The sequence below is a fragment of the Numenius arquata genome, chromosome 4 (genome assembly GCF_964106895.1).
Source record: "Numenius arquata chromosome 4, bNumArq3.hap1.1, whole genome shotgun sequence".
NCBI lineage: Eukaryota > Metazoa > Chordata > Aves > Charadriiformes > Scolopacidae > Numenius > Numenius arquata.
Genome location: NC_133579.1, coordinates 70,076,323 through 70,094,240, shown reverse-complemented (window position 1 = coordinate 70,094,240; position 17,918 = coordinate 70,076,323). Strand labels below are relative to the sequence as shown.

Below are 17,918 nucleotides of genomic sequence, written 5' to 3'. Positions count from 1 at the left end.
ACCACTTTACATTACCGGATTAAAACCGATTAATGTAGGTCATTTGGTTCTAAGAAGAAAACTGTAGATTTCCCTAGCAAATCTAAAAATTGTTGTGCAGAGAATAAATATAAATTTAATTGTTTCCTTTTCTTATTGCATGAATCAAATCAGAATTGTATTCCAGATATCCATGCAGAAGAAAATGACAACAAAGACTTCTGTCTTATTAATTTCTAAATTAAATATTCATAGTTTCTGGGAGAAAAAAAAAATATTCAAGCTAGCAGAGGGGCTTTATTGCAAGTTTTTCCTTTTCCACATTCTCACGTTACGATAGGAAAGCGAATTCGCTGGATGTTTTTGGCAATCATTTGAGAAAGCACTAATAAAACAAGCAGACTTTCAGATTATCTACATCGTATCAAATGAACTAACACGAATCTAAGTTTCCTAATGCCGTCCCACCACAGTGTCATGCCCCTGCTAACTGCCTTTTCCCATAAAAATTCAGGACCTGACAATGATTACAGATCAGGGGAGAAACGGATGTTCAAAGACTGGTGCCCCAAGGTAGAGAACTGTAGTTACAGGCTGGGAGTTACTGGTTTAGATAGGAGATCCAAGCCCACTTGGGTCAAAACCAACATTAAAAACCAATATGCAAATCTATAGTAGGGTCTGCATGATTCGTAAAGCATTTATATGCCTTCTGATGCTGAAGAAATGAAAAAGAAATGACACTTAAGAAACTTGCCCCTGATTTTACACTAACTGCAATTATCAAACAGATTGTAGAAGCAACACATCTTCGAGAGGACTGTGTTCTTATCTTCAGGTGGCAAAGGCAGAGGTACTAGCTGCAACGTCCATATCTGACAGACATTGGTTTAAGCCTCCTGATGATCTATAGAAGATAAATTGAAAAATACTTGCTGTGTAAACTAGCAGCATCTGGAAACAACAAAAAGGATGGAAGAAAACACCCTTAAAGAAAAAAAGTTCACAAGCCCACTAAGAAAAATATAACAGGATTGAATGCATCTAGAATTGTGTGTGATATTTATAAGCCTTATCAAATCTCTTCTGAACTCTGCCATTTTGATCTAGTATGTTAAACTATAGAGGTGCAGTGATCTTCACTCTGTGCAAAATCAACGAGTGGTGCAGTTCTACTACAATCCACAGAATGATGATGCTGATGTGCCAAAGTAGTGAGATATTTATGTTACTGAAGCTCTTTGTATGAAATAATGTAAAACCGATTTTATGAGCGTTTTCTGCGGAAGAAGCCTTGATATTTATGTGTTCAAATGAGAGTTCAATTTAACAATTTAACGTAAAAAATATTTTGTGTGTCTGATGAAGCGTGTTTCATTTTCCTACTTGACAGGTTACAACATTCCACAACATTGAGGGTATGTTGGAAAAAGTTCATTTGGTAGCAGAAGGTACGCTCATCTATCTGAGTGAAACTAGTGAGGTGTTTATCCGAGTTCGAAATGGATGGAGAAAACTGCAGGTACTGACGCACTACATCCTAATCCCTTCCAACTCCCTTACTCAAAATGGAGCTGTTACAGATGTTTTTTACAGGGGTGGAGAAGCGTGGGTGCAAAGATTCCTTTTTTAAGTTCAGAAGCTCCTGGTGATATGGTTTTGTTTGCTTTTCCTTTTGGGTTCTTTCAGCTTGGTGAGCTAATTCCTATCCCTGCTGACAGCCTTCCTCCTCCAGCCATATCAAGCCATGTAAGTACAAGATATTGGACTGTGAAAAACTGAGTCTAAATGTACAAAAACAGGCAATACACTTGGCAGAAGTTGCAGGCAGATCCCTGCACAACGTAATTTTCCACTGAGACTTGTTAGTTCGAAGTAAGCATTCTATCACAACATAACCTTGCAAATTGGTTCGCACTGGCCAGTCACAGAACTGCAGAATCACAGAATGCTATGGGGCTGGAAGGTACCTCTGGAGATCATCTCGTCCAACCCCCCTGCCAAAGCAGGTCCACCCAGAGCAGGTCACACAGGAACATGTCCAGGCAGGTTTTGAATGTCTCCAGAGAAGGAGAGTCCACCACCTCTCTGGGCAGCCTCTTCCAGGGCTCTGCCACCCTCACAGGAAAGAAGTTCCTCCTCATGTTTAGGTGGAACTTCTTGTGTTCAAGTTTGTGCCCGTTCCCTCTTGTCCTGTCCCTGGGCACCACTGAAAAAAGACTGGCCCCATCCTCTTGACACCCACCCTTTAAGTATTTATAGGCGTTGATCAGATCCTCCCTCAGTCTTCTCTTGTCCAAACTAAAAAGACCCAAGTCCCTCAGCCTTTAAGTCCCTCAGTTGTCTGTTTCCATTATCTTGTGAGACTCCAAACACTACAGAGACAAAGCAGCATCTACAAAAAGCAGAACAAAGCAGGCTGCCTACAAAAAAAAAACACAAAACCCAAACACAATAGTATTCTGTTTCGTAATGGTGAAGTCAGTCATATCAAGCCCTGGTCCCTTTCAAAGAAACTCAGGAAAGTGTTTCTGAATAGCAGGATTTCTTTAAGAGATTATAGTCCTGTACTCAGGGTGCGTCATCATCACCTGCCTGTAGCTCACCCTGCCGTGTGCTGAGGGTCTATTCTAAAGCCTCAGTTGTCAGTTTGTACCTGACCCCATTCTGCAAGTTATTATAGCAATCTGCATGGGAACGTACTGTCTGTCCAAAAAAATGGCAGGAGGATGACAATCAAGGAGTGAGGAAAAGGGTAGAGAACAGTCTCATTGATGACAGGTTAATTGATCTGATTGCTGAGATAATGAAAGGACAAGAGAATGCTAGGAAGGAGCAGCGAGAAGGAAGATGGCTGGAAAGAAATAAAGAAAAAGTTAGAGCAGGTCAAAGAGAAGTGCATTTAGCACGCTGGGAAATGTATAGACCTCGTGTTACAAGAAATTATCTGCAGCCTCCAGCTGACATCACGTGAGTTTCCCAACTGGTACAGTCAGTGGCTTGTTACTCGTACTTACCATAACTGGAGGAGAAAACTTTGCTATTCCTGAAACAGACCTGAAGATCATTGACCTTCTGGTCTCTGCATGTCAGTTCCTTAGGAAAGGGAATTACCGGGGCCTTGAGAAATATTCCCACCCGCTACATTTTCTTTTTCCACATCCTCCTTATCCTTTCAGTTTCAATTTTCCTGAACTGGTCTTCTGCTCCTGCCAAGAGCAGAAGCACTGTGGACTGGGTACTCTCAGATCTAGCAAAGCAGCTCTGGCCAGGACAGCTTTCCAACACATATTTATGTGACACACCGAATCAATGACATGTAGGTAGAGTATTCTGGCTTTGGTATTCTTTATTTTTCAGAGACAAGACCATTTCAGATTCTCCAGTGTTCTGTTTGCTTTATTTAGAGAATTATTGAGTGTCTAAAATTCTAATCTGAGTAACGTGTTTGACATATCTCTTTGCGTGTGTTAAATCAACAGGGATTTCAGTCTCTTCCAGCACTGAGTCCAGTATCAAATATGAACAATGGAAAACCAGCAGTAAGTATGAGATCTGTATTGCAACTGCGTAGCTGTGGTTTGAAGCGTGACAGTTTGCATCTTGAGGGAGATTTGTGATAATTCCTCTTCAAATTCACAGACTTTACTTTAGAAATTTACAAATACACTTCTTTAACTGGTTTAGACATCTCAGAGACAATTTTAAATTGTTTCCTCCAGATTTGTTTTCATGATCCTATCCCCTTTCACATCTCAAGGAAAAAAAAATTCCTGAATTCTGAGTTAGGAATACCTCTTTAAGTTAACCATAGTGTTACAATTAAATCATTAAAACATTCACTAGAGTATTTTCTATCTTTGTGGTACTGCATGTTTTAGATAGACACTTCAGAATCTAAGCTTTTATTTAAAATACTTTAAATATTTAGACAAAGAAAGGTAACTGAGTTATATCTAAACCCTCCCTGCCTCCCCCAAAAAAGAAAAACCTCAAAAACCCAAAAAATGTGGATTAGTTCTTGTATCTGTATTGTTTTACTTAAGCATGCTGCTTCTTGTGTTTGGTAACAGTGCATTTTTAAGTGGTATATGCTCACTTCTTACTACCTATTTCCATGCTTGTAGGATTTGGGGTTTTGTTTGCGTGATAACTCCAAGGCTTCTGCTTAAAAACATTAGCTGCTTTGAAAAGAATTTCATGTTTTAGGAGTATATAATCTTCATGGTTTCTTTAATGTTCAAAGATAAGTAGGTGTTTCTGCTGTGGGTCTCATAGCTTTAAGAAATGTAATGTTACGGCAGCAAATAACTTTCCTACCTGGTATGGAAGGTACTAGTTCCTGTGCTGGCAGGAGGAGGAGAGGGTCTAGTTTGTTTCTAATATATGTCTTCCTAGTGTTATAAACTTAAAAAAATGGTGGCTTTTCTTCTTATTTCCTCCAGCTGCATCTGGTGGCTTTAAACTCACCGTTTTCTGGTGACATGCGAGCAGATTTTCAGTGTTTTCAACAGGCCCAACTAGCAGGTTTGACGTCTACCTACAGAGCCTTCCTCTCATCACATTTGCAAGATCTGGCCACAGTCGTCAGAAAAACAGACCGATACCATTTACCAATAGTCAATCTTAAGGTAAAATTAAGTACTTAGTACTTGTTGTATTAGGATAGGCTGTAGGTGCCCCAAAATCTTGAAAAATGCCAAGAGCAGAAAGTTTCAACCCAAACGGCATTTTATAAAGAAGCAGCTATGCTTCGTATTTTGGAGTCAGGTTCAAGAAATGAAATTGTAGCTATAAAATAGAAAGTTACAGACTGCCTCACATTTCCTTTCCATTTTCAAGGGTTGCTTTTTTTTTCCAATACCCTAAGGCTAATGGTAGAAATGAAGCTGTGAGAATAGCCTGCTTGGAGCAGGCTGCTGGCAAAGCAGCAGTTTGATGTTGGGCTTTCTGGATATTTTTTGTATCAGCAGGGAAAGTTTTCATTTGTCTCAAAGACAGCTAATATGTTCTACCTTCTAGTACGATCACAGAGTATATGGTAGGCTAAAATACCTGTTTTCCTCATTTCTAAAGATAAAGGCAAATTCCATGCTTAGGAGTGATGCTGGATTTACCCCAGTGAAACTGAGAGGCGAGTCTAGAGCGTGAGTCATTTCTGTGGTCTCACATAAACAGATACACTGTAAAACTGAGGAAAACAAACCCTGTCTCTGTGGCGTTGGCTGGCGCCCAGAACCAACGGCCAAAGAAACCTACAGGAATAACACGTGGTGCTTGGAACACGCAGAAACGGATGCTGCTCTGAAGTGCATGCAAATCCAGAGCCTTGGAGACAAACTTGTAAAGACAATATTGTTTCAGCTTGGACTGGAAAAACTCAAGAGCAGTTGGAGAGGTAGCCTGATGTAAAGCTCTTGACTTGAATATTTGCAACGCTTTTCACAAAACGGTGACCTCAGCAGAAGTTCCAATACAAATTATCTCTCTGTTTTCTCTATAGCTACAGTAAGTAGTTCTAAATCAATTTTTCAAACAGCTCCCTACACAGTTAGGAGGAAAAGGACAGTGGAAATGGAGATGATCAAGCTGAATCTTTGGAGTGACAAGAGAACAGAGATGCAACTGTGAGGCAAAGGCGTGGATCAGAGAGCTATTAGCACAGAGATGATAGATGAGACAAGTTTGTTCAGGACCATCATGCAGAAACTGACGTGAAAGCTGGAATCTTAAGTGTTCTCAAATGCAGATAAGATTCTGGATGCGTAGATAAGTCTACACAAGTCAGGTATGATGTGGATTTTGGATTTGTTTTGTTTGTAAAAGTAGCTTTGAAATTTTAACAGGGAGAAACACTTTTCAATAACTGGGAATCCATATTTAATGGAAACGGTGGACAATTCAACACTCATGTTCCAATATACTCCTTTGATGGGAGGAACGTCATGAGCGACCCATTTTGGTGAGTTTACATTACCATTTATAAGTTTTACATGACATTTACTTTTACCAGATAGTACAAGTAGCAATATCTTGGCCTGCTAAAAATATGATAAAAATTTCTCCCTTATGCCATCTTTCTTTTCCATTTCTGATAACCTATGAATGGGATATCAGGTTCTGTACTCCTTTTCTTCCTCTCCCTTTTATGTTTATCTTTCCCTACCCGCTGTTTGCTTCAAGCAGAAGGAAAGCAGAAATACAGGTCACCATACATATAGGTGTGTAGCTGAATAAAGCAAAAAGAAAAGATACTTTTTCAGGAAATAACTTCTTAATGTTACCTTTCAGGCCTCAAAAAGTAATATGGCATGGTTCAACTGCAAATGGGATCCGACTGGTTAGCAACTACTGTGAAGCCTGGCACACAGCTGACATGGGAGCTATGGGACAAGCATCACCACTGAAGACGGGGAAGCTTCTTGATCAGAAAGTATTTAGCTGTAGTAATAAGTTTATTGTTCTCTGTATTGAAAACAGTTTTGTATCTGATCCCCAAGGAAAATAATTCACCCGCTGCACAGAGGAATATTCCATTTTATAACAGGAAAAGCCTACACTGAAATTTCATTTGTAACGTTGTAAATATTTTATTTTTCGTAATTGCACACTTCAGGAAAAAACAGCCAAGGAAAACATACCTCAACACGAACCGCATTCCAGTTAGGTGGAACATCCAGTGCACGTGCGGCTGACTTAAAGCCCTTCCTTTCGCTTGAGCCCCACAGGGTTCAAAGTTTGCCAACAATTAACTCACAGCCCCGTGTTCTTTCTGGCTGAGCTTAAGATCACGTAAGGGCACGAGTCAAGTGTGGTCTGCGAGGAAAACCCAGTAGCAGTAGAAAATCTCATGTGCAGTATGGCTCAGCAAGGCTGCTGCTTCTTCACAGCTGAGAAGCTGCACGCTCTATGCTCTTCTTTTCACTTGCGTAGATTCTGAATACCCAAGGCACTATTCATATATATATGTATATATACATACTGTCCCCAAGCAAATAATGGGAGGCTGTTACACCTTACAGGGGCTGGAATTTTCAAAAAGGCTTTAAGAACAAAGGTGCTTACCTCCTTTGAGTTTTAGTGGAAGCCGAGTACCTAACTCCTGTAAGCCTGTAAGTATGTAAGTATGGATCCTGTAAGTATGGATCGCAGCCTGGTGCTTACACATCAATTTAGCAGCTTCCACATCTTACTTCAGCTTTTTTCTTTGCATATTCTAGGCGTAGGGCTTTACGCAGGAGGAGTGAATTTCACCTAGACAAAATCTGGTCCTTATTTTGGTGCTATTGTTACCAGGAAACCTGGAGCAATGTTAATAGAAAACATCCTGTTTTACTGTTAGAACTGTGCAAAGTAAATGCAGACGAACCATCTGACCTTTATTTATTTCCTTGCGTATTAGAGGAAGTCATTTCCTGTTGTGGCAGGCTGCTGAATAAAAGATGTCTGTCATGCCTTCTCTAAAATAGGTTCTAGACATTGTTATCCCACTAAGTTATATGTAAAGTGATTTTCATTTTTTTGTGAATTTATCCTTCTGGCATTCACATAATTAAAGAAGTGTTAATATAAAATAACAGCAGCAATGATAGGAATGATCAGTAAATGTTAATATTCTTTGCAAATGGTACCACCATAATATCTGAAGCCTTTGCCTATATATTTGCCTACTGCATACTTTAAACAGCATATTTACTTATATTTTATCAAGCAGTAACTATGGAGGTCAAACACCACATTATCATTTTTTAAGATCTAACCTAGAGACTGTGTTGGAAATACATGTTAGTTTGCTGACAAATAGATATTAAATTACTAGATAGCAACCTTCAAAAGACAAAAGCAAATCACACTTAGTATACAAAACCGATATAATTATATAACATAATATTGTGACATTCAGCCTTATTTTTCCAATTTACTGTACAAGCTTATTTCCCAGGGTCATCTGAATCACATCTTCTTTTTTCTCTTGGACAAGTCATGACTCCATTATTGCAACACGGTCATGAGGCAAAACCGGTTTATATTACATTTAAAATGTATGCATAACTATTCACTGTACTCACTTATAGTCCATTTCCCTAAAATGCTGAGTGCTCTTGTGAAATGCCAAATTCCTTCAGTTCACACAGTTGGAAGAGTTTGATATGTACGGCAGGGTTTCACTCTGAGTCACAGAAGGTTCAAGGGGGGGGCGGAAATAAAGTGCTTTTACATGCTTCCAGCAGCAACCATCTACCTTTAATCCTTTAATTGTTGGCAGACCCTCGGCTCAGCCCAGTCATGGCCAGCGGGGTTTATGCTTGCAGCCAGTCATCCCCCAGTCATCCCAGTCAGTTCTTGGGGAGCTGGCTATTTCTTTGCCTCGAATTGCAGCGACAAGAGGTGGGGGAGGGAGATGGGATCCCACAGAAGAGCTGTGTGAAGGGGGAGGGGAGAAGACTGAAAAAAAAAAAAGGTGGCATTTTTAGGAGATACTGAACTAGAGTTTAAGTTGGGCCCAGCAAAAATTCATCCAGAATTCTGTTTATGCCGATCCTTTCACTGGGCTAACCCCTCTCTGTACCCTGAATAAGAGCTTAGCAGGGAACTGAAACAGTTAAGAACTCTCAATGGTCACTTTCCACCTCTCCCATTAATCTGCAGGCTACAGGAATTTATTGCACACCCTTCAACTTAATACAGAGCACGAGCCGCGTGTCGTCTGGGCTGCTGCGGTGCTGAGTTCACGTGCTGTGCTCGCCCACCAGCAAGGGAGCCAGTTTGCCAGAGAATGCCAGGAGAGATCTGTTAGAAAGGTGAGGTTTCCCTCAGAAAAAACCACTTTTTGTCATTTTAACCAGAGCCACTGAGGCTCTTTATACTCCCTAGCATAACTGAAGAGAAACAGTAATATTCATTAAGGATATGACAGAGAAAAAATTAGCCTAGTACTTAAAAATAAATCAGCTTTCCCTATCAAAGCAGAATACCTTTTTCAGCATGGTGCCAACACAAAGTCAGGTGCGCTTGAGGAAGAACATTTGCTAATTCAGGTCAGGAATGGTGTATAAAGCAAATGAATCACCAAAATGAGTACCAGCGCAAAGCTGCAACAGTAACTGCACTAGAAACCAATGCAGCAGCCTGAATGAATGAATGAAATCAGTCAAACAAGATTCTTCCGTCTTTAAGAGGAAGGTTTTGGTTGAAAACATTCATTTATTTTGAAGCTTTGATGCACTTTAAAAAGAAGAAGTTAATACTCTGTAAATACAGATATGGAAATCTTGTAAACCATCAGAACTCTAGGGCTGGTTGATGAATAAAACACAGCAGGTCCATTTCAGCTATTGGATTTCTAGAGATGAAGCTGATAGATTTGTCTTTACGTGAATTGTAGGTGTAAGCTACAACGGAAGCTTCCTTTACATTAAGAAGAATCCACAGTGGGGTTTGCACTTCTGCAAAAGAATCAGTTCTCCATTAAAAATAATTACAATTTAGTTTTCATTCAAGCTGGTGCTTAATCTGAAAGAAAAAAAGTAAAAAAAAAAAAACCACAGAAAAAAACCAGTAAGGTCTAGGGAAAGTTAATAACTATTTGAAAAAGGAATATTGAATTGTTACTGGAGAGATTCATTTATTTATCAGAGATATGTTGGGGATAGGGCAAAACGCACAAATACGTAGTTGAATGTTCACTACAGATCCTAAGTGAAAAGAATTTTTTGTTACGAAGATGAATTGGCACATTAATTAAAAATTGAGTTTGAATATACCACTCCAGATTGGACTTCGGTAGAACTGGACAACAGTTTTCAGTGGAAACATCACTTTTTACTGCAACATTTTACTGGTTTGTGTCAAATTTGAAAGCTATCTCCAGTCCAAAGAAAGCAACTGGGGACATTAATAGGAGTCATTTTCAAAAGACATGCTTTAAGTCAAGATATTTTTGTTCTAGTGTACTTGCTCTTTAATAATCCAAAGGAATTAAGACCCCTCCATTACAAATGAAAACTTTTTTTCATTGTATGTTTTACCTCCTCGAGGACCATTCTTTTTAAGAAGTGCTGATACTGCAGCAGATACGCACACACACCCCCAAAAGAAATTAAAAAAAAAAACCCACCTGTTATCATCACTGCTTTATGCAGCCAGAACATAATGCTGCCAGCAGGGTAAATGTGGACTTACAAATTGTTAACTCTTTAGTATTTTGAACACACTTCAACACAGTCGATGATACAACATCTGTCTGAATTGACTGACCACATCCAAAGTACCTTGCGGTATGGCGCAATGGTTTTTAAAATCATTTTCTGACTTGAAATAGCAAGGGCTGGGATGTTTCTTTTTTCTTCTGAATTTGTACCACGTCCTTCCAAATTGTTTAAAAGTCGGTGTGGGAGAATATAATTTTTAACCTGATTAGGAAAACGGGGAAAAGTCATATCGGGAGATAGGGTGGGAGTGTGCAGGAACACACATATAACTGCAGGCACACTCATCTCCAAATAACTTCCTTCATCCTTGCCACCCCATGGCTGGCTTAGTCATTAACTGCCTCATCAGCTTCTTTGACCTCATGCACACCGGTAAATGTTATATTGGGATGGAGGAATTTCTGACAATCAATTTAGAAATCTGAGCCCAACAAATATGTGACTTCCTTACAACTCGCTTTCCTACAGTTCTGTTTTTCATGATCGCAATATTTCCCCACAGGGTCATATTTGCACTGAATGGTGAGTGTCAGTAGCAGATTGTAGACACCTCACAATCCTCTTCTGGCCCGTTGATTTCATTAGCGGCAGGTAATCAGCAGGTCTTTTGCCCTTTCCAGTTCAGGGATCTTTTCTCTGGGCAGTCGCAAAATATGATAATTCATCATCGATCAGTGAGACGAGTGGTTTCTCCTCCCATTGCTATTACAAGCGAGTCAAACCTGTGAGTTTCAGCAGATATACCTCGAAGGACTGATAATTAACAAAACTAGTCTTGGTGTAGTCAAAGACTGTCTGGCCTTGCTTCTGAGCTGTGTGTCTGGGTGAAAGAAGAAAGAATGAGTTGCAGCATGTCCTGCTTTGAAGACTCCACAGTTACTCTTCTTTTGCCTGGAGAAAAGAACCTGTCTTCTAGATTTTAAAGGAATTAGATACTAGAATTGCAATTTCAGTTTGGTGTTCAGGTATTGGAGTTAATGGTACGCATGCATCTTGAAAAACATCTGGTGGGGGTTTGGCTGCTATCTGTTGGTCTGGTATGTAGTCAGAGCCTTACGCTCTAGCAGTTCCTTCCTGCTGCCTTTCCTTAATGCTTCAACAATAACTGGCCAGAGATAGAAATATTTCTAGATGAGTCTACTTAAAAAGTTCCACCTTCCACGTGGATCTTCTGCACTCTGTTTTTCACAGCACCCAGGTTAAGTGCTTAAGGCTAACTTCCATTTGTGTGTGCTTTGCTGGGAGCGCTGGATACAGCAGTAGGATGGTAGAGAATTCAGAGAGGTCCCTTGGGAACCAAGAAGAAAATGCAGCTCCTCTTTCCCTTACAAAGCAGGTAACCTCCCTGCCTGCTCCTGCAGAGCCCTGCACTCTGGCTCCTTCACGCTCAGCGCACAGAATTACAGGCAGCACAGGCTGTGGGAGTTGCCACATGTGAAGTCAATTCAGCATCACACCCTGGGGTTGATGGAGAGGTAACGTTATAACCTGCTGTCCTCAGCTGGTCTCAGGGGCACTAGTGATGCTTCAGCAGAAAAGGGGGTGGCAGCCCTGCCTGACCTTATAAGAAGTATCTAAGATCACCTGAAAATTCAAACTCAAGCCAGGATGCTGCCGCCGCCGCCGCTGCTGCTGCCGCCACCTCTGTAGGAAAGGTATGTTTTTTATGCTGCACTTAAGTATGGTCATACGAATAGCAGCAGAGGACTGTGTAATAGCTATGTTTCTCCACTGGTCAGTACCGAAGCCACCTCACAGCCCTGTGGTTTGGCCTTCTTTGGTTCCAGGCATATTCACCAAGATCCTAGCAACAGTAAGGGCTTGCTACTGGAAAAAACATCTCCCCACTGAGTTAGATTGCTGTTTGGTTGCTGAACCCTGGCACAGTTCTGGTCAGTGCCACCTGTAACCCTTCCAGCCACTGCCTTGGGCTATGTTTTGTGGGGACAGTATGTGCCAACAACTACTGCTGTGGATAGCTTGAAGAAGCCATCCTATTTTGGAGCAGAAAGGTTTAATTGTCCTGGCAGGTGCTTAACCACTGTGCCTGGTCTCAGGGCTAATTGGAGACCTCACCCAACTGAAAGCCTGTAGAGGGACCACAGGACCTGCATGTCCACCACCTGGTGGATCAAGCATCATGTTTACGTGTGTTCAGTCTGCTCGCTAGGAGTACTGAACAGCTTCCAATTCCAGAGTAAGCAGCATCTTCTCAATGACTCATTTCAGAGTCTGGAGGTGCTGAGATTTGCCCAAGACACCAAAAGTGAGTTACCAGAATCATCCCACCACCCTTTCAGCCAGCCTACCAGAAGCCTTCCTGATACCTTGAAACGTGAGACTGCATCCCTTGATTCTGCACCACATTAGGGTAGGACGAGTGGTGTGTTTGGACTTGCCACTAAATGCTAAATTCTCATTGTGATGTTGATCAAAAGCAAGCCCAAAAGTCATGTTAGATTTCCTTTGTCAGCTGAGTTTGGAATTGTTCATCGACTCCATCAAAACTCAGCAGCAATTTCCATCCAGCTTGTTGATCCTGCTATTTTCAAGTCCATGTTTCCTTCCAGGAAGGTATACTCCAGTGGGCTCTGAACCTCCACAAGTCCCTAGGGCTTGGGAGGTCTGGTCTAGTGGGAGGTGTCCCTGCCAACCTTAAGGTCCCTTCCAACTCTTAACCATTCTATGATTCTGTAAGTCTCTAGGGTACATCTGTGAACAGGTTGCTTCTGGAGCATTCGCTGTGGCATAATTTCATTAATGTGTCTTTCATTGCCATTAGCTCTGCCTGCAGAGTGAGAACCTGGCTCGCTCTCGGGAGCTTTCTCCACACCACTGCTTTGCAGAGTTCCTCTATCATTATAGCAAAGCCATTCTTAAACCACAAACTTAGCCATTTTTTGTTCTTGATCTGAAACATCCAGGGCCCAGAAGTAGCCCGTATCAGGAAGACATCATACACTCACAAGTCAAGGTCTTTCAGGCATTTCTTGGGATTGTTTGCCTCCATCGTTGGGATATCCAAAGCCAAAACCATGGTACAGGAGCTAATTGGCTAACAGGCTGTAAGGTTACACTAAAGCTTGCTAGAGCAGAGCTGATCTGAGGAATTGAAACATCCACTGCTGGCAACGCTTGAGCACCGGGGGCTTATTTACAAGTGTTTTCATCCTTTAGGCTGCAGAATTCCCATCTTGACCCCCATTTTCACCCAACTAAAGCTAACAGACATTCAAAAGAGCAGACATAAGACTGCTGTTTGCGCAAAAGCCAAAGCTGATGCCATGCATTAATCCACATGAATTAGAAATGGTGGATATACAGACGGTTACTCAAAAGTGGAAAAAAATACTTATTAATAGCCAGAGTTCATTGAGATTCATAGACTGAATGTGTATTCACTTCTCTCCCCGCTTTGCTGTAGTTTGATATGTCTTAGAACGGTATAATAATTTAGATTGGAAGGGATCTCGGAAGGTCATCTAATCCAGCTCCCTGCGCAAAGCACAGCTAAGCTCACTTCATAGTTAGGTCTTCTCCAATTGCAGGTGGAGGAGCTGAAGGTGCAGCAGTGTAGTGTGCTCAGATGTCTATGCCTCCATTTTAAGAAGGCAAGAAGCTGGTGCATGTGCCATGATACTTCCCTGTTAGGGCAGGAAAGTATCTAGGTGATGGACAGAGGTGATTGTCACCAAAGTCAGAATAGATTTGTGGCCTGGGCCTCTCAAAATAAATCTCCTGAAGAAAGCCCTCTGTTTCTACAAAGAAAAGGTTGGGGGAAGAGAAGCAAGATAAGTTAGTTACATCTAACTCAGTCACCTAATATCCACATTTTTTTGTCCTGGAAATAAGTAGACTCAACTCTCCGAGTCTAGCTACTGATGATGTATCATAGGACACTGCGAGCCTTAGGCACAGACTAGCAGAGTCCTGTCCTCAATCGAGTGCCTCAATCGAGTAATGACAGATAATAAGCTACTCATTCTGTCAAAGTCACTGAATCACAGGATTTTTCCTATAAAACCCCAACTGCTCCTCACCAGGAGAAAAGGTCAGGAATACTGATGAATAGCCTAGAGGAGGGATCACACCTGTATCCTCATGTACTGGTACGCTCAGTAGGATCTAAGGTGGGAAAGGAGAAGGGATATAGACCTACTGGAACGGGTCCAGCGGAGGGCCACAAAGATGACCAGGGGGCTGGAGCACCTCTCCTATGAGGACAGGAGAGAAAGCTGGGGCCATTCAGCCTGGAGAAGAGAAGGCTCCAGGGAGACCTTATAATGGCCTTCCAGTACCTGAAGGGGGCTACAGGAGAGATGGGGAGGGACTCTTTGTCAGGGAGTGCAGTGATAGGGTGAGGGGTAACAGCTTTAAACTGAAAGAGGGGAGATTTAGATTAGATATCAGGAAGAAATTCTTTACTGTGAGGGTGGTGAAGCAGTGGAACAGGTTGCCCAGAGAAGCTGTGGATGCCCCAACCCTGGAGGTGTTCAAGGCCAGGCTGGATGGGGCTTTGAGCAACCTGGTCTAGTGGGAGGTATCCCTGCCCAGGGCAGGGGGGTTGGAACTCAATAATCTTTAAGGTCCCTTCCAGCCCAAACCGCTCTATGTTTCTATGATTCTAAGGGTAAGACAAGTCAAAGGGATTGAGGAGGAGGAATAATACAGCACTGAATCATAGAATCATTCAGGTTGGAAAAGACCCTTGGGATCATCGAGTCCAACCATCTACCCTAGCCTACAAAGTTCTTCCCTACACCATATCCCCCAACACCACATCTAAGTGACTCTTAAACTCATCCAAGGATGGTGACTCAACCGCCTCCCTGGGCAGCCCATTCCAGTGTCTGATCACTCTTTCTGTGAAGAACTTCTTCCTAATGTCCAGTCTAAACCTACCCTGTTGCAACTTGAAGCCATTCCCTCTTGTTCTATCGCTATTTGCTCGTGAGAAGAGACCAGCACCAACCTCTCTACAATGTCCTTTCAAGCAGTTATAGAGAGTGATGAGGTCTCCCCTCAGTCTCCTCTTCCTCAAACAAAACAGTCCCAGCTCCCTCAATCGTTCTTCATACGATTTATGCTCCAGGCCCACTGAAGTTGTGATGAATGAGAAATTAGAAGAAAGTAGCAAATTATCATGTCTGTGTAGGGCCTATTAAAGCAACTCTGAAGGTGGGAAACAAGCTAGTTGTGGTGGGTTGACACCGGCTGGACCAAAGCCACTCTATTACTCCCCTCCTCGGCTGGACGGGGGAGAGAAAATATAACGAAAGGCTCGTGGGTTGAGATAAGGACAGGGAGAGATCACTCGCTAGTCACCATCACGAGCAGAACAGACTCGACCTGGAGAGAATGAATGTAATTTACTGCCAATCAAATCGGAGTAGGATAATGAGAAAATAAAACCTAAATCTTAAAACACCTTACCCCACTTCCCCCCCCCCTCCTTCTTCCCCGGGCTTAACTTTACTCTCAAATTCCCTACCTCCTCCCTGCCAAGTGGCACAAGGGGATGGGGAATGGGGGTTGTGGTCAGTTCATCACACATTGTCTCCGCGGCTCCCTCCTCCTCAGGGGGAGGATTCTTCCCACTCTTCCCCTGCTGCAGCGTTCCTCCCACAGAGGACAGTTCTCCACAAACTTACCCAACATGATACCTTCACACAGACTACAGTTCTTCACAAGCTGCTCCACTGTGGTTCCCTTCCACAGGGTACAGTCCTTCAGGAACGGATTGCTCCAGCATGGTTCGCCCACAGGGTCACAAGTCCTGCCAGCAAACCTGCTCCAGTGTGGGCTTCCCACTGGATCCCAGCCTCCTTCAGGGCACATCCACCTGGGGATGGGGTGCAGGAGGACAGCCTGCCCCACCATGGTCTTCACCAGGGGCTGCAGGGGAATCTCTGCTCCGGCACCTGGAGCACCTCCTCCCCCTCCTTCTTCACTGACCTTGGTGTCTGCAGAGTTGTTTCTCTCACGTATTCTCACTCCTCTCTTCTGAATGCTGCCGTGCAGTTTTATTTCCCTCTTCTTAAATACATTATCACGTACTTGATATGCTACCACCGTCGCTGATGGGCTCGGGCCTTGGCCAGCAGTGGGTCCATCTTGGAGCTAGCTGGCTCTCTCAGACACAGGGGAAGCTTCTAGCAGCTTCTCACTGAAGCCATCCCTGTAGCCCCCCCACTACCAAAAAGTTAGAACGGAACAGGAACCTGCTGAGACCCAGTTATGCCTTTACAGGTTTTGGTAGCAATGTTCAAGCACACACTGCATTTCACGCTCACGGTGGTTTCCTTTTCACAACAGTTCTTCTTCGTTTTGCTCACAGGAAAGCAGTGTCCAGAGAACAAATGAATACTATTCATCAAGGGTAAGGCTCTCTGGAAACACCTTTGCATTCCACGTCCTGCATTCTCCCTTGTGCCCACCCTCGTTATCGTAAAGCCCCACAGAGAGCACAACAGACCAAAACCAGGCAATTTACAACATTTTTCATGCACCTGAACGTAACTCCTTTTATCTCACCTTCAGGATAATCGTACAAATGCTAAGAAGCTTTTCTCCTCAGCCAGGGTAACGGAACGAACTAACTCTGTTGTGTCTGTAGGCCAATCCATCTTTGAGGCTTGATTCAGTTACAATCTAAAACCATACTAAAAAAAAAAAAAAAAAGCCACAGCCAGTCTTCAAAATGTAGTAATTACACAGTCCTTTGACCTTTAGCAAAGTTCTAAGAAAAAATGTGTCCTGGAAAAAGGCAAAGCATTCAGATTCTCAAGAAAATCAGCTTTTTTCTGAAAACTAAGAGCATGATAGACTGGACATCTAATGACTTCAGCTATAGCTACAAAAGGAGTAAAATTCTCTATGAAACTAACCTGCAGCAACAGCGTGATGCTCAGAGATACGCTAACTCTAAACTTTTGCCCTAGTGAATATTGAGCATTTATTGAGCTCTTCCTTTTTTGTCCTGTAGTACGTTCATTAACTTTGACAAAACTAATCCCATGACTAGTTAATTAAACTGAAAAGGCCTCCTTGCCAGTGAAGGCTTCTCCTTTCCCATCTTCTACTCTTCATCAGATCAAATATATATATATATATATATATATATATATATATTCTTACTACCATCATTTCCAATATTTTGTTGGCAGAATAATCCAGTGCTATGATGGATATTTTCCTGACATGCATTTTAAATGCTCAATTTTTTCCTTATTTTTATCCTGCTTTTAAGTTAGCAAGTACCATGGAATACGTAGGTTATCTAGAACCTTGAGTCAACCAGATGCGAGACAGAGGTCTATCCAGTCTATACTATCTGGTTTGACTGGGTAGTATCTCTTTAATTTCAGTTTTGACGAGTGACCCCTCTTGATCTCAGAAAGAGGAAACACTTGTGATGACGGCAGTGGCAAGAAATTTAAACTTCTCAGTGTCAACTTCCTCTTGCATTTCCTGTTTTGTGGCTTGTGACGGTCTGGACACAGTTAAACAGCGGCCGATGCTCGCTATCAGAAGTATAAAAATAAGTGAGTAGATTTGATACACCCCAGCTTTTAGGTGCGGTTCTTCAGTTCACCACTGAAACGGTGAGACACGTTTGCCCAATGACATTCATGTGACAGAGGTATTTTCTGCTTCAGGACATACCATTTTTGAAACTCTTTGGTATTTTGTGCTCACATCACGTGCCTTTCCTTTCGGTGTTAGTAA

The 17,918-nt window shown here is 42.2% G+C and overlaps 1 protein-coding gene across 2 annotated transcripts in view; it reads left to right on the top strand.

The window, feature by feature from the left end:
• Positions 1-8,208, top strand: part of COL15A1 (collagen type XV alpha 1 chain) — a 142,973-nt gene extending 134,765 nt beyond the window's left edge. Inside the window, exons 38-43 of one of the 2 annotated variants that reach the window (XM_074147010.1) lie at positions 1,373-1,501; positions 1,669-1,728; positions 3,462-3,521; positions 4,425-4,610; positions 5,826-5,941; positions 6,271-8,208. In XM_074147010.1, the coding sequence (XP_074003111.1) occupies positions 1,373-1,501; positions 1,669-1,728; positions 3,462-3,521; positions 4,425-4,610; positions 5,826-5,941; positions 6,271-6,487 (768 nt within the window). In that variant the 3' untranslated portion in view covers positions 6,488-8,208. The remainder of the gene's footprint in view (positions 1-1,372; positions 1,502-1,668; positions 1,729-3,461; positions 3,522-4,424; positions 4,611-5,825; positions 5,942-6,270) is intronic. The other variant, XM_074147011.1, reaches the window with a different exon arrangement.
• The last annotated feature ends 9,710 nt before the right edge of the window (positions 8,209-17,918 follow it).